This window comes from Magnolia sinica, chromosome 15 (genome assembly GCF_029962835.1).
Source record: "Magnolia sinica isolate HGM2019 chromosome 15, MsV1, whole genome shotgun sequence".
Classification (NCBI taxonomy): Eukaryota; Viridiplantae; Streptophyta; class Magnoliopsida; order Magnoliales; family Magnoliaceae; genus Magnolia; species Magnolia sinica.
Window position 1 is genome coordinate 73711985 of NC_080587.1, and position 17310 is coordinate 73729294.

The following is a 17310-nucleotide window of genomic DNA, read 5'->3' on the forward strand; positions in this document are numbered from 1 at the left end:
GCAGCAGACTGGATCCAATTGCTCTACCAGCAACATATAATAACAATAAATACTACTACATTGATGTCACTGTCATCATCGTCGTCATCATCACACACGCACAAATCTACCACTCGATGAAATCAAAATCAATCTTTATACGAACACCGACGTCTCGCCAATGTCTCTTCGATTGCAAAACCCGATATGAAAATGCATTGATTTCTGAAAAGGTCACACTTGTGTTCTAGATTACTATACTGTATGCGATGAAGAGAATAGGAGAGAGAGAGGGGGGGGGGGGGGGGGACTGTTTGGGAGAATTGAACCCTTTTTTCATCAGCGACAGAATATTATTATACATTGAAGCTGTACAAGGTTTTTCATCTCGAATTCTACGAGAGTTCAGCCATGGTAGAAATGATGCCATCCTGGTCATATCTGATGAGTCATCTTGGTCAAAATGCTTAGCTTTCATGATGCCTGAGAACATCGAGTTTCTAGATATGTACAAAATCTTGAAAAGTTTCACAACAAGAAGCATTCTATGAAGATATCACCCAATCAAGGGTGTGTTCGGATGATCAATTGAATTGAATTGGGATAAATCAACTCAGAAGTGGAAGAGGTTTACTGTACTGAGACATTGGAGCAGCCAAACACACCCCAAAGTCTAATCACATCCCACCAATACTCTGGTCTTTCATACAAGAAGGCTCCTCTAATGCTGTAGATTGGAAGGCTCTACGATAAGAGGGATGAAGATCACAATTGACTGTGGCATAAACAATGGAAGGGAAGCACAAAATGAGCAACGATCTTGAATAGCTTGTGGTGCATTGAGGATGATGGTACAAATCATAGTTCTAAAGCTTGCTGACTCGACCTTCAAACTTGGCAAGCCGAGTCACTGGGAAACTCAGTGTTGGGCTTGACTTGACAACAACTCAGAAAGGCTCGTCATGCCAAGCTGGCCATTCAGAAAGACTAAACTTGAAACTCAGCCGAGTCAACTCCACTTGACGAGATTTCAAGCCAAGTCACTGAAAAACTCGGTGTTGGGCTTGACCTGACAGCAACTCAGAAAGACTCGTCAAGTCAACTTAACCATTCAGAAAGACTCAAACCGCATCACTCAGTAGGTTTGCTGTGATTATTAATAAAATATTTTGGACAGGGAGGAAATCAAACCCACAACCTTGGACAGAGGGAGAAACAGGCTTTAATCAATGCGTTGTGTTGTGGTTTGAAGAAAGGTTTTCTCTTTTGTATTCATGATATAGATTCTGACTAATTTAAATATATTCATAATATTTTAATGTATAATTATCAAGTGTCAAGTCGAGTGAGATCGAGTCTTCCAGTCAGCCCGGCCCAGCAGAACATCGAGTCGAGTTTTTGAGTTTTCAACCTATGGTTCAAATTAAGATGAACGGATGAAGTAGAAACACGTTGATTAACGTTACAACATTGGAATTCTAAAACATGACGCAGAAATTTGGAATGCATTTGTGCCTAGCGCTTGAATCACAAGTTGCAGTTTACATAAAAGATTTTTCAAGGACTGTGGAACCTGCCAAGTCATGGATTTAAATGGTGCGAGTCACATGAATGTATCCACTGTTCACTCAGAAGGCCCACAAGTTCATGAGGGCATGTTGGTCATTTTGGAATTAACTGAAATAGCAGGGGTAGGAAAGAGTTCTCTCGGAAGTGATGATGATGACGGATGGATAGGGACTCTCGACCAGTGGCATATTATAATGATTGGCCGCTTCATCATCTCCTATTTATAGAAAATTCAGCACTTGATAAAATCGAATTGACCCTTTCTTGCAACGTGGATGGCTCACCAAAACCATGATTTTTTATTTTATTTTCAGACATAACATGAAATTTATTTTAAAAAAACCCGCCAACAGGCAAGGAAAAAATACAGCTGCCCAAAAACTACACCAAAAAGGAGGAAAGGTCAACAGACTTTGCTGCTGGATCAGAAGCTTTGCACAGTGCATTCGGGTTTTTAGTCATGATAAGTGGGGCCCACACTTTGGTAATCTAAAACATTCATCTGTTAGGACCCACCGTGGATGGATCCTGCCCTAAAGGTGTCCTCGATTGGAATTACAGGATCCTGGATCAGAAGCTTTGCACAGTACATTCTGGTTTTTAGTTCAGAAAAGTGGGGCCCACAGTTTAGTAATCCAAAACATTGGTATGTTGTGACCCACCACAGATGGATGATGCCCTAAAACCATCCTCGATAGGATAATCCTAAGCTTTCGGTTTCTGGTGTAAAAATATTGTTAATAAGAGAAACACGGCAACTGTTTGTATTCAACCCAACTTCACTAGCTTGGTTCATCAGGTGTGGGAGGATTTTGGGGCATGGTCAATCCACGATGGGATGCAATAGACCGATGGTGTGGATTACCAAATTATGAGACCCATTTATCAGAACTGAAAACCTGAATATACTGTGGAAAGCATCGTTTCTGGATCCCCTATAATTCCTCAATTGTGGAAAGGTCTCACTTCCATCTTCCGCAAGAAATGCACACGATGCGGAGAACGGTCAAATGAGATGATACCTGACAGAGATGCACAAGTTTGGGAGATAATAGAACTTTCTTCTTGTTAAGCATGGAATATTAAAACACTAATGCTGCATTCAAAAGTGGGGGCCACCACCAGTACTCAGAGCTGCATCGAAGAAAAAGGTGAGGAATTTGGACCAAACATTGTTACATCTTGCTCTCCAAGTTAGAGCAGAAGGTACAAACAAAAATACTTTTATAAAGTTATTACTATAATATATATATATATATATAGGGGAATGCCAATGTCCTCACATTCATGGGGTGGTTACCACGTTCCTAAAGCTATTATTAAATGACACAGGGGGCAACTGATCATCTATTTGGACCGTCTGTCTATTCATATAAATAGGAGCAACCATGAGGCAAAAATCACATAAACCAGATGATCCTAAACATCTAATCAATACCATGGATAACAGATGGTCAAGATTGAGCAGAGAAACAAATCAGGTCCAATCATCATCTAGAAACATCTATTCGACAGATCCCACTTTTGTATTGCTCATGATTCCAAAGTAGCACTTTGGTTAGATGATTATAAACATGCGATGCAATATGGCTCATAAAAAATGAACGGTTACAAAAGATCCCTATTCAAAGGGTTAGGATCATTCAATCAGCGTGAATATTGCACCATGCTTAGTCCCAATAGTACTATGAACAGACCGTCCAACGTTCCCACCTTCATAGAGAGATTAGCACGTCCTCAAAGCTATTAAGCGACACGCAGGACGATCGATCATCTATTTGGACTGTCCATTCATTCATACAAATAGGAGCAACCCAAGGGGCAAAAATCACATCAACCAGATGATCCTAAACATCCGATCAATATCATGGATAATGGACAGTCGAGATTGAGCGGAGAAGCAAAGTAGGTCCAATCATCATCTTGAAACATCTATTTAATAAATCCCACTATACTGCTTATAATTCCAAAGTAACACTTTAGTTTGATGATTCTACGAACGTGATAAATGATTCATAAAAAATGGAAGGTCAGAGAAAAATTACCCTCATTCAAAAGGGTTAGGATCATCAATCAGTGTGAAAATTGTACCACGGCTTACTTCCAATGGCACGATGAATGGACTACCAGATAGATAATTAGGTGTCTCACATGTCATTCAAAAGATGGGAGGATGTTGCTAATGTCCCCATGAAGGCCTAAAATCACAAATTAATCAAAGATACCAGATTGAGATGTGAGATGAGCAGAACCCAGAAATTACATGTGGTAAACGTGAACAAGGTCTGAACCTTTCATCCATTGGGCTCTCCCATGGATGAGGCATACCCCAAAAGTCACACCAGATTGTTGATCCAAGCCACTGCTTGGAGGACTTTTGAAGATTGCAAATGGGCAATTACGAAAATGTCCAATTAGCAGTTGACATTCAATGATAAAAGCTTCACCAACGGATGGCTAAAATCACCACGTGACTTTGTAACTTTGGTGGCCCTCGATCCAAGCAAGTACACATGGCTAAAATCCTCATAGGAAGGCAACCAATGGTCCAGATTGAGCCAGCTGAGTGCCGGATTTGCGCCGAAGTGCCAGCTTTGCTTGAAGCTGGCACTACCATCACCAGCTTTGTGCAAAACCGGCTAACACTCAATCGGAGGCGGGTTTTTTGTTAAGGATTTTTAGTCATTCGCTCGCCCAATCAGCGCACTCTAGCGCTCCAATGAATCAGCGCGCTCCTGGCTCTGTCCCAGGCTTTGGTTGCTCTTAATCTCTTCACTAGTGGTTCGGTTTGCCCGAGCCTGACATTGATGCTAAAGCTCAAGGCTTGGGAAAACTGAACTTAACCATCTAGCCTTACGTGTCCCTCCCCAATTGCCTATAAAAAGGACCTTGCACTCACAATTCAAGGGAGGAGCCAAAAGAGAGTTCAGACAAAGACTTTGACTCTCTGTTCTCTCGATCCCTTCTAGTCTTTCAGTTTCTTCTATTCCATTCCAATTTCAAAGCCAATTGTATTCTCAATTTGTCCTTTTCCAGTCTATACATTCCAACCCCATTGCTTTGAACACCTAATGTAATAGGCTCTGCTCCGAGATCACGTAAAGTATGCTCTACCGTTGCCTCTCTTAAGGATCTTATATATCAAAACACATGACTTAAAGGAGGAACCAAAAACTGTGTTCTTTTTCTTTTCTGTGCTTCTATTGGAAAACCCTTTTTCTACCATCACCATTTTGTTTTCATTTTATCTTTTATGGTTTAGACATCTAAAGCTTAGTATTTTACTGGAAGTTCTTTGAATCCCCTTTGAAAGCGTACAGCCTGACAAAGTAGAGACCGTATTTCACACGAGTGGTAAAAGGGTGTCTAACCTATTCATTTTCCATAACAGAGATCCCTACCCATAAGTCATGGCGCAGATCAAAACAGGAGTCACTCAAGTTAAGAATTCTTCAGTTTTTCCAATCTTTAGGCAATTCCATGGATTTTAGCCAGCTGTGTATTCTGGAGTCTTTTTCTTACCAATGGCGACTCCAAAACAGTGCTCAGTCGAGCCATTCTAGCAATCTTATAAAAGGTGGTATATAACCAAAAGTTCTACTAAATCTAGATAGATTTCAAGTCTAGGCCTTCATACGCTACTGCACATATCAACCAAGCACCTAAAATCATTAGCCTCTCCTCTCAATCCCTCCATATGTTCGAGTATAGAGGTCATAGCTATGGGTTTCATTGGATCTGGATAGACTTCGGATCTGGGCCTTCACATGCTATTGCCCGTATCAACTAAGTATACGGTATTCTAGGTTTATGAAAGACCTATGCTTTGAGTAAATTCTAGTCCTATATCTATCACCATCGTTCAACTCATGCAGCCATCAAACGGTCCAACCCGAACAGCCAGTGGGCAGCCCAGGGGAAGATTTCCCCAAGTGTTCACACGTACATATGTGCCACATTGACAAATATCAAATGCTTGATAGAAAACTCGGATAGTTCTTTTGCATTAGATAATTTTCATTGCTTACTATTTCAGGAGAAAAATGGTAGACCACAACGCTTTTCTGCCTAAAGCACTTACAACAAGAGTAAAAAAACTTCTTCTTCTTCTTCTTCTTCTTTTTTTGCAAAACCTGGATATGCTGAGGCCACAAAAATTGATATGGAGAGTTGTGATCGACACTAAGACACTAATAAAATAGACAGTACGGATAGACTACCTGAGAGTTCATGCTGGAACACAATAGAACGGAAGATGGAAGAGCCTCTGAACTTTATGGCCCGCCCTGATCCGCTTACCTATCAATAGCACGGAACAACCAAAATAAGTGAACTGAAATCAAAACCGTTGGATTAAAGTTAACCGTAATTTACAGGAGGGCTTATTTCCACCAATCATCGTGATGAGCCCTGATGCATATCTCACCATGGGTGCATGCCTTTCAGTGCCATGTCTCTACCCACCAAGACAAAAGACCACCATGGCATCCATGCATGCAATTTCATTCTACAAGATAGTTGTTACAATGACCCGACTTCAGACCATTGGGAGAAAGGCTAAGACAACGATGGTGGTGGGGGTTATTGTAACGAAGGCAAATGCATCTTCAAACCATTGGGTGTTCATAGACTGTTGCATATGTTCTTACCTCCTAAGGGTTCTTGACCTACCTCGGGTCCTGCGCCTGCGATTGTGGCTTACCCTATTCTCAGCAACATTTTGATCCCGGAGCCAATCTGTGTGGTACTTCTCTTCATATGGAACAGCCTTTCCATCAACAAATGGCTCTCCTACAATGCACGAGGTAGTAAGGCTGAGGAAAATAAGTTGAAGCTAAAACAAAATAGAACATGGGCCCTCAATGATCAAGAAAAAAGATGAGTACGAAACACAAATGGTCAATTCTGATTCCTCGTGTAAAAGAGTAAGGTTGGTGTCTCGTAGGCAGCTGATCGTAAAACTTCTGTCAATCCGACATTTCAAAAGCCAACCGCAAATTGTTGGGAGAACAACTAAGACAATGATGGTGATGATTAGGGGTGCAACTCGGACGGGCTGGGTCACGTTGAGGGTCAACCCAAGTCCAACTGGCCTCAAGAGAACCCAACCCGAAACACAACCTGACCCGAATTCTAACCCAAGGTGCCCAATGCATACCCAACCCAAGTTCATCTATATTCAACCCTAGCCTAACCCGACCCGACCTGACCCACCCCAAATACATGTGATTGTTCCAACCCAACCCAACCTGACCCACCCCAAATACATGTGATTGTTCCAACCCAACCTAACCCGACCCAATTTTGCTCAACCCAAACCCAACCTGATTCAAATTGGATTGGTGTTTTCCAACCCTAAGCCCACCCAAGGACCTTAACAACCCAACCCAGGTTCAGGATGACCCGAACCCATGTTGCAGCCCTAATCATGAGGTATTCTGTGAGAGAACCATACACATGTGTATTGACTTTTCATTAGAGATAAGCAATGTTACTAGGGTATGGATGTTGGTACAAGTCTAGTGTCAGATGCACTTGAACCCCAAATCTCAAGGTGTAGAGACACAATATACTCAATATTTAATAATTAAAATATTTTTAACACATTTTTACGCTTTTTAAAAGGTAATCACTATGTAGATCTACCCTGATTGATTTGCTTACACCCACTTCCCATTTTGAGAATTGATATGGTAAAGGCAAATCAGTCGAGGTGGTTGTAGATATGAGTTCCCTTTTTTAATTTCCACAAAGTGATTTATTCTTTTATCTTGGATTTTATCATTCAAAATACTAGAGGGGTCAAAGAGGAGGATTCCAATAAAATAAGATTTGTGTGGATGAAGTGGAGATACACATCCGGAGTGCTACATGATCACTGCCAAATGACAATGAAACTGAAAGGAAATTTTCATAAGGCATTACACCAACTATGCTATATGGGCAATTAAAAGGCCACATGAATATAGATGGATGTTGTAGAGATAAGAATGTTGAGACGGGTGTGTGGGAATACTAGGAATGATTGAACAAAGAATCTGATCATTTGAAGCAAACTGGGAGTAATTTCGTTGGAGATGAAAATAAAAATAAAGTGATGAAAAGCTGATAGAGATGGCAAGGCCATGTGCTAAGAAAACCAGAGACAATCCTGTTAAGAAAGGAACTTTGATTAAGGTTGAACGGATGTGAAGTCTTTGATAGGCCTTGAGAATTTTTGTCAAAATAGGATTCATAAAGCTGACCTCAAATAGCTGGGACAAAGGGGCTATGATGGAGATGGTGATGATAATGATGGTTCTTTATCTTTTAAATGTAAATTTATGGGTGACTAAGACATATCCAGCAGATCCCGTACTCATATTCAGATTGTGTGTATCTGATGCAGCTACAGGATTGAAGGATCCAGATACCATGGAGGATAAGGTGGCTTGAGAGTGCTTCTTATTCCGAAGGTTAAGTTGAAGAATCAGCTGGCCAATGTGCCAGAACACACCCAAGTCAGGGCTGAATTGGACCGACTTGCCCAAGTCGGGGTTAAAAACAGATCAAGTCCTACCGAATCCGAGTTGACTCGGACAAGCCGTATTGGACTTGTCTGAGCCTCAAAAATATAAGCCGATGAATGATTGAATGAACTTTTCCCAAATACTCTCTTTTTGAATATACACACACACACACACACACAAAAACCTAAGAGAACAAACGGCCAACCAAGATTATTGAGAAAAAGGCATCAAATCAAAGAAAAAGAAGGCCAACCTTAGGCAGTCTCAGAAATGAAAAGAATGGTAAGTACCTCCATAATCCTTATCCTCGCCATGTAAATAAGAATCAGGTAGAACCCACCGAACATTCGGCAAAGCTACAAGCACACATTTATCAAGAAAGAATATAAGAAAGGAAAGGGGGAAAAAATGAAGAATTTCAGGTTAACAACACATAGAGCTTACATTTGATCTTGTAAGATAATTCCTGTGAGACCTTGCACCCAAATGCGTAGTAGTACTTTGTGGAAACTGAGTACATCGATCTTTTTGCTTCCTCCTTGCTGCAAAATTGTAGCAAAGAAGAACAAGATAAGGCCATTGTTTGGAAACAACCCACAAGTCCAACTGTGTTTGACACATGGGTTTTAGATTCAGTTACTCAGATCGACTTGTTCAGAGTGGAGTCGAGTCGCGGCTTGCTCAAGTCAGGGGTGACACAAGGAGCAATTCATGGTATTGAACCGGATTGGGTAGTGCCAAATCTGAGTTGACTCAAACGAATAATATGAGACTCATCTGAATCTAAAACCATGGTTAACACCAAAGAACTTTAGAATAACTGTTAGGTGGCTTGTACGTTTAATTCTAGAGAATGAACAGAAATCTCATAAAATATGGCCCATAAGTTGGTTTTTAGTCTGTAGAGTTAGAATAGAGGACACTCTTCAACAAGGTGAATATCACTATTTCATGATTTTAGGAAGTGGTGATAACTTCCCTTGCTTGAGCTTTTCGGGTGTCTATATCAGAGCCCTAACTCAATGGCAGACAGCCTCTGTTTCTACATTGAGGTATCAGGTTTGAGCCCAGCATACATCAAAAAATATATTGGAGCACTATAATGGCAAAGCATATTGGCAATTTATTAATTTTTCACAGAAATTTTGGGTTGCTTCTTCTACAAGCATCAATTAGTGGGTGTTTAGTACTTCTAAAAGGGTCAATATAAGCCGATTTTATTTTATTTTTTATTCTATTGGCCTACTGATTTTCAATCCTACAAGGTGCCAAACAACCATAGAAAATTATAATTGTTTTCAAAATAGGAACATCCAAATCCAATAAAAAATAAGGAAAATCTGGAAAAAGATATCAACTCCTCACTATCTAAGTACCATCTTAGTGCCAACATTTGTTGTCCGTTCAGTTTTTTTATATCTGCTAGAACAACCAAAAATATCTGTTTTGGTAAAAAACTTTGAAAAACAACAACCCTATCCCCTGCCTGTTTAGGGAGGTTGACAAATATGTAAAGTCCATCCTTTTGGGAGAGAGAGGGTCCCAATTTCATCTTTTCCAAGAAGTAACACTGAAATAATTGAAACACCAAAACATTCCATTCCAGTTGGAAAAAATGAAACCCCACAGGCACGGGATGACAATTATGTTGTTGTCGAAAGATCTATTTTGTACGTAACGGACAAAATTCCGATGGTAGTTCACCTCTATTTTCAAAATGGTGGTGACTCATCTTACTTGTGGCACACGTGTATTCCGGACCATCCAAATTGCCGGGCACTTGTGGATGGATCATAGCTTGAAAATCACACAGATTAAGCAATCCAACCATCTAATTGGCAGCTATCAAGTAGACAAGGTTATAAATATCAGCATCAGGGGCATATCGGCCAGGACCAAAATAGGGCATGTCGGACTGTATTGGACCCATGCCAGACGATATGGCCACATATTGGCCATTTTTTTTAATAATTAAGTGGATGATTTTACTAAGGGGCCGAGATATAGAAACTGGAAAAATGGAAGCACGCTAATACATTACTCTTCTATGTTCAATACATAAACCATCTATACTTGCTCCCTCTTTAGCTAGCTTGTCTGCGATCTCATTTGCCTCACACCCTACTTGGGGAAAAGAGATGAGCAAGTTCCCGCTCAGCTCTATCACCACCTCTATCACACCTTCACTTAGAACAAGAAACAGCATTCCTTGAGTCGCCCTCTACTATAGCTGGGGGGAAATTGAAGCTGAGAACCATTTTAATCGCTTGTAACAACACCATTGTCACTGCCAAATTTGAATCTTTTAGACCTGAAGGGCCAGAGAATGTGATCAGCACATTGCCTCTTTCATCCCACACGTACACCACCAATCACATCTATGCATGGGTTCCCAGAGCAGCCATTGACATTAACATTTTACATATCAGTGGAGGTTGGGCTCCATCTTTCTTTCTTTATATCTCCACTAAATCTCTTCCCAACAGGCTTCAATCAATGAGTGGGAAACACCTAAACATTTCCTACTAGCCCTGGCCCATATAGCTATTGATCCCAAAGAAGTTCGAATTTTTTACTAGGAAAATAGGAGAAAATGTAAAATGCCAGAATCTATCTTTTTTCCTTCTTTCTTTCTTTCTTTCTTTTTTTTTTTTTGGCTTTTCTTAACATGCATAATGTATTCAATGGTGTAAGAATGTTGTCTATTAGCATGGCCCACTGCAAGTCAATCAATAGGCTTTAATTGAATACCAAATCAAGCATCATTTGGTAGATAGATATAACAACAAGAAGATGAAAAGGCAACAAAAAAGAGTGATGGTTTACCCCTTTCCGATCTCTCCCAAAATGGTTTATTCCACTTTGATTATTTGAATCCCATTCAAATACTATGTTTGATCCCCAAAATAGGCCTAGATCTAGTAAAAAAATGAGCTTGGGGGCTTCCTCCATGATTAAAATGAAGAAGTGGAAAGAACGGGAATAAATTTGGAAGGAAAAAAAAAATATCAAAAGGGAACCTTTATGGTCGCATCGGTGGTGATGCAACCTATGTTTTTCTTAGTTGGATTAGGTCACCCACTAACGGGCAGTATTCAAAATATCGGTATCGCGTTACGTATCACACCCTTGGCATACGGATACGTATTCGTTACCGCATGGGATATATTGGTTGTACCGCATAATGTATCAATGTTATTAGAAACATGGGGAAACATTGGGAAATTGGTCAAATTTTGTAATGAAACATCAGTGATTGTTAAACAAGACATCAATACACACAAATCAAAACATTACAAAAAACAAATGCGCATAATAAGTTTTCTTTATATGGGGTCCTAATCTATGTGTTGTCTAACTGAATTGATGCACGTATATTCAAAGTCCATTCATATAATTTATAAATGTAAGAAAACGTGTAGAAACACAAGCAATACATTCAAAAGCAAAAGAAGAATCACTAGATCAGGTTACATACATGTTTGATTTTATGTTTGAACGCAAAGATTGCAACCAATTTGCGAGAAATTGGAAATTTTTTTTCACAACTCGGCCAATCTCCTCCAAATCTCGAAATCGAAGCTCCCAATCAAAAATCATGGATTTGTAATAATTTAACACTGATTTAACATGATTTACATTTTTTTTAAGGATCGAAAATAAAAAAATACATACCAAATCAAACATGTGGCATATATCCCACTACTTGTGTATTTCGTATCACATAGGTGGGATACAAGATATATCGTGAGATATATCGGCCAATATTGTCGATACTTAAAACACTGCTAATGGGGGTGGTCAATATGGTCACAATTCGGCCTCTATTGTAACCGATATTCGAAGCCATGCAACCATATGTTTAACATATGAATTTGGAAGCTAAAGGTGGGTGGTAGTTCTCTGGGTAATCCAATGGCCTCCAGGCAGCATAGGGGAGGGGGCAGTGTAAATCAAGTAGGAGTGCCTCTGATAGTTGAAGGAGACTCAGCTTCTACAATTGCATGGGCCTTTAGTACAGAAATAGTTTACACTTAACTCGGCTTATTTTACAAAATGATGTATGGTTAGCTCGGTTGAGTTGATGGCGTATGGTTACCATCTTCAAATGAGTCAAGTCTTCAGATGATAGTAACTATAAATCATTAAAAGAAGGTTAGTAATCCTGTCCAATGTGTTCTTGTTGTGTATGGGGGAAGTGGAGTCCATTGTCCACATGTTCCTCCAATGCCCCTTCTCGTATCCCATTTGGGGAGGTATCTTCGTCCTCGCTGAACTCTTTTGGGTGATGCCTTCGTCTATCGAAGGCTTCTTCCGCTCCTGGCATGCTAGCTGTGGCGTTTAGCTCTCCTTGCAGCTCTCTGGGCAATTTGGGGGGAAAGAAACAACTGGTGTTTCTGTAATAGAAGGCAGTCTCCACCTGAGGTTTTAGCAAGGGTTTTGTCGATGTTGAGGGATTGGGTTCAGTTGAGTATCTTCCAGGGGGTGGCTCCAGCCGCTGGTTGGGCCTGTTGTATTTTAGTTTTAGCTTTTGTTTCTCCTTTCTCTTTTTTCTCCTTCTTTTTTCTTTTTGTATAGTTGTCCTTTCCTTTGTATAGTTTTTCCTTTTTGCCTCTGCCTAATAAATTCCTTCATCTTTCAAAAAAAAAAATTGATGCTTGCCATCTTTAATGGTATACGGGTAACCATCAAGTCAACTCATCATGGGCCTCTCTGATGTATGATTATCATCCTTAAATGATGCACGGTTAAATTGATTGATGTATGGAAGTCTTCATATTAAGTGCGGGCTATAGTTGCACGGAGCCTGATGCAAAGCAGCAACTTATTCGGGTGTGGGAGCGGGGAAGCATCTGTCTCAATATGTAACAAGTATAAATAGGTAGGAAGCGGGAGTAGGAGCGACACCTAGTTAAAAGGATCCTATAGTCTACAACTAACTGCGGACTCGGTCCATGTATATCATTTTGCTAGTCTCTAGCAAGGTTAGTAGTATAGCTTTAGCTCAGGAGTGAATAGATCATCTCTGCGGACGGGACTCTTTTCCATTGCCTTGATGTATTTTGCATAACTAAATAGTTATTTAGCAACAAAAATCCTTTTGCAACCATTTAAAAAAATAGTAGTTTGAAAAATCCTTTTACAACGGAAAAAAAAAAATTTCAAATGGATGGTTAAAAATAAAACACCAAGGGATTCAAATTCAATGGGTGAAACCAAATGGTTACTATCATCTACTTAGTAATATTTTTGGATTATGCTTCGTCCATAATCATGTCATCACTTTGGAGAGCTCAACAAAATAGTCATGTCCACATCAACACTGATCTTAAATGGTGGTGAAATATTGTAAGAGTCTGCCCCATGAGCAATGTAAGATATGCACTTACTCTTGAGAAATGCTCCCGAGAGCACTGTAAGTTATAGTGCTCCTAGTTGCGCTGGTTCATTTGGACAGTCCAATTGGTCAGTCCAAACCATCTATTAAGTCCAGGACACATTATATAGCTACCTTGCAAAAGTTGCACTGATTTGATGATCCAAACAATCCTCGATTTGGCCTTATTTTCTACAGCCATCCTTTCCCAAGTCATGGATGGGATGGTTATGATTGCTTAACAAAAGTGATTCTATAGAATCATATGCAATCCATGATGATCCCTAACAAACAGTGGGGTCAAATTATTGATTACACCTATTCTGTTCAAACAATCTTGATCGTCCATGTTAAAAACATTGATCAATGGTCAATATTTGTCAGACCAGTTTGCTATTTGCATGGAAGCACAAAAAATGTGCGTTGGACACAGTGAACAGTCTAGATCAACGGATTGGACCATCTAAATGTCCCAATGCAACTAGAAGCATTATAACTTATGGTGCTCTGAGAGCACTAGAGCATTTCTCATTACTGTTATTCTTTACAAGCTAATAGCATAGTACTGGGCCTTTGTAATAAAGCTGAGGCCTGGCTTGAAATTTTGATGGGCTTCTGGTAATCATGTACAACCTCAGCATTTCCAGCATCAAACTAGCCTAAGCAGGTCCCTATGGACCGAGCCCATCAGGCTACCAGTTACGCAAAGAAGGACATCCTACGGTGGAGATGTGAGAAGAGGTCATGGGCCTAGACGAGGGCCCCATTGGGCTTGGTCTACAATACCCGTGCATGGATGTGCATTATGGCCATCGTAACGGGCCCATCAACTAAATGCATGGCCTGATGTATAAGCAGGCCAGTACTTGGGGCCGAGGACCCTAGCTGGGTCTAAGAAATAAACAATATAGCCTCAAGCTAACCGAGGCCGCATGCAACAAGAAGCTCTGTGGGACCCATTGTGATGTTTTTGCAACATCCACTCCATCCATCATTTACAACAACTTGTAATTGGCTATGAGCTCAAAAATCAGCCCGATCCAAAACTCAACTGGGCCACACAGGAGGGAATAGCGCCGATGGAGATGCCTACTGCTGATGCCTTCTTGGGTCCCACCAAAGTTTTCGATCAGACTGATTTTTTTTCTCCTTCATCTTGAGGGACTCGTAGTATGAACGGGTTGGATGGCATATAAGAAGCAGGCATCCCATCTCCACTGTTCCCAGTGGTGTGGCCCACTAGAGTTTTGGATCGGCCTGATTTTTGTGCTCATGCCCTACCATGAGCTGCCACAGATGATGGATGGAGTAGATGCTACACACATCACGGTGGGCCCCACGGAGCTTTTTGTTGCACTGCCTTTAAAAGAACCCGTTGTGGGACATTTGCTTCCGCCTAGACCCAGCCAAGAACGAGTTAACCACACATCGAGTCGACTCGGTACAGACTCGTTCGACTCGGCCCGTCCAAACTCGTCCGAGTCAGATAGTCGATCCGGACCGAGTCACAAGCCGAGTCGCCTAACCCTTTCTCGAGAAACCACTGGGTGAGACGAACGAGTTTTTACCTCCCCAAGACCATAGCTAGGGTTTCGACGAATCCTTGGACGATTTCGTCTCTAAGAGGGAAGCCCTTGGGCGGCTCCATGACAACGAGCCAGTGCTCGTAGTCGCAGCCCTCTGGCGGAATCGGCTCGGTCGGCGGTCTGCTGCTCTGAGTCACTGAAGAATCGCTCGACGGAGGGGGCATCTGGTCCGTCGCGATGTTTCTAGAAGCTGGAGGGAAAGAAGATGACGGAGGAAACGGCAGACGGGAAGGATTGACGAAAGAAGAAGAAAATGGTCGGTAACGGCGAGATAACGGAATGGAAGGGGAGACGGAGATGAGGAAGGGGCTGAGGGTTTTGATCCTGCGGCTTAGAATCATCTTCTTTAGGCAACGGCAGGGATCTGTGGACGCTGGGAAAAGTTCAAAAGGGGCGGAATTTGGAGATGAAGATACGGTTTTGGGGGCATCAGTGGATATGGCGGGAGCGGATTGCCTGTGACCCTGGGCACGGAGATATACCTGTGCCCGGGGTTGTGTGGGGCCCACGGAGATGTCCGTGAAAAATCCACTCCGTCCATCTGTTTTTAAAGACGACGATGGGTCAGGATTCTAAAATTAAGGCAAATACAAATCTCGTGCGAGCCATACCACACGAAACAGTGGGGATTGAACGCCTGAGGGTGACATAAGTTTTATATCTGGATGACATTTGAGCCTACAGTTTATCTAAGTGATAATAACCCTATGAACGGTTTGGATGGAATATAAACATCATGCATCATGGTCAGCTACAGGAAGGTTTCAACGGTGGACGTTTCCCTTCCCACTGTTTCATTTGGGTGGCCCACCTGAGTTTTAGATCTGTCTCATTTTTAGAATTTTGTCGTATGGTTTTCTTTAAGAACAGATAGACGGAGTGGACTTGTCACCAACATCTCTGTGGACCCCACACGGCCCTGGCACAGGGGAAACGGATTGGCTACTCCCCTGCCACTAGCCCGGTGGCTGTGGTCGGTGCTCTGTGGGCCCCACAATGATGTATGAGTTTCATCCATGCCGTTCATCCATTTTCATATATCAATTTAATGCTTTATCCCAAAAATGAGAGGGATATAAATCTCATTTGGACCACACCACAGGAAAACAATAGTGATTGGATATCCACCATTAAAATCCTCCTAAGGCCCACTGTACTGTTTATTTGACATCCAATCTGTTGATTAGGTCATACAGACCCAGATGAAGGGAAAAAAACAAAGATCATTTTAATCCAAAACTTTTATGGCCACAAAAAGTTTTTATTGGTCGACTTTCAATCAACATTGTTTCATGTAACGTGGTCCACTTGAGATTGGAATATACCTCATTTTTTGTCTCGTAACATAAAATAATCTTTAAAAAATAGATGTACAGCATGGATGGAATACATACATCATAGTGGGGCCCACAGAGCACCGACCGCCAATGGCTGGTGGCAGGAGAGTAGCCAATCCGTTTTCGGGCACAGGTACATGTATGTGCCGTGGCCCTGTTGTCCTAGACCCTGCCATAGGAAACTTCTGCTCGTTGAAATCGTTAATGCATGGTATACTCACACTGCCTCATCAGCACTGACCACCTTCCCTTACCCTTACTGCGTGTCAAACCCATACAACCTGGGGACTGTACTGTGCTTGACAAAATGCACCTTCTACAAGTAGAGCTGGGCATCAGATCAAGTCGGATCGGATTGGGTCTAACTCGATTCGGTTCGAAATCTACACGGGTGAACCCAAACTCGATCTGATCCGAGACCGAGTCCCGGACATCAGACTCGATCCAATCCGATGCATAGTTAACTTGACCCGAACTGACTCCGACTTGGTCAGGGAAACCGAGTCAAATTAGGTTGGGTACAATTCGAATCGTTTTTTTTTTAACGGTGAAAATCATTATCCTCACGGCTATTTTTGGTGTGGTCCATTTAAGCTTTGGGTATGATTCTTTTTTTTTTTCAAATCTTGTAAAATGATCACGGAAATAGATAAACGGTATGGATATAATAAATATACCATCATGGGGCCATGTAATTGTGATCGTATTTGAGTCGTTCGTATAACTCAGAGCTCGAGGCGCATCTCTCCTAGTCTTTGCACGACATGTGTCTACACCTTACATGCCGCTGCCAGGCGCCAGCTGCTGCGTGTTGTTCCGTCGGGCTACTGAAGTAACATCACCAAGTTCAGTGGGCCCCATTACGTTGTATGTGTTGTATCCACACCGTCCACCCATTTTGAGATAACATTTTAGGGCATGAGCCAAAGAATGATGTAGATAAAAATCTGTAG

General features: G+C 41.5%; 1 protein-coding gene across 1 annotated transcript; it reads right to left on the bottom strand.

The window, feature by feature from the left end:
* Positions 1 to 5521: 5521 nt before the first annotated feature.
* On the bottom strand, positions 5522 to 15509 carry LOC131226671 (multiple organellar RNA editing factor 7, mitochondrial-like). Its single transcript, XM_058222291.1, has 5 exons — positions 15003 to 15509; positions 8502 to 8599; positions 8348 to 8413; positions 6198 to 6339; positions 5522 to 5847 (listed from the first exon to the last, which is right to left on the bottom strand). The coding sequence occupies exons 1-5, from the start codon at positions 15359 to 15361 to the stop codon at positions 5844 to 5846; spliced, it is 669 nt and encodes a 222-aa protein (XP_058078274.1). The 5' UTR covers positions 15362 to 15509; the 3' UTR covers positions 5522 to 5843.
* Positions 15510 to 17310: the final 1801 nt, after the last annotated feature.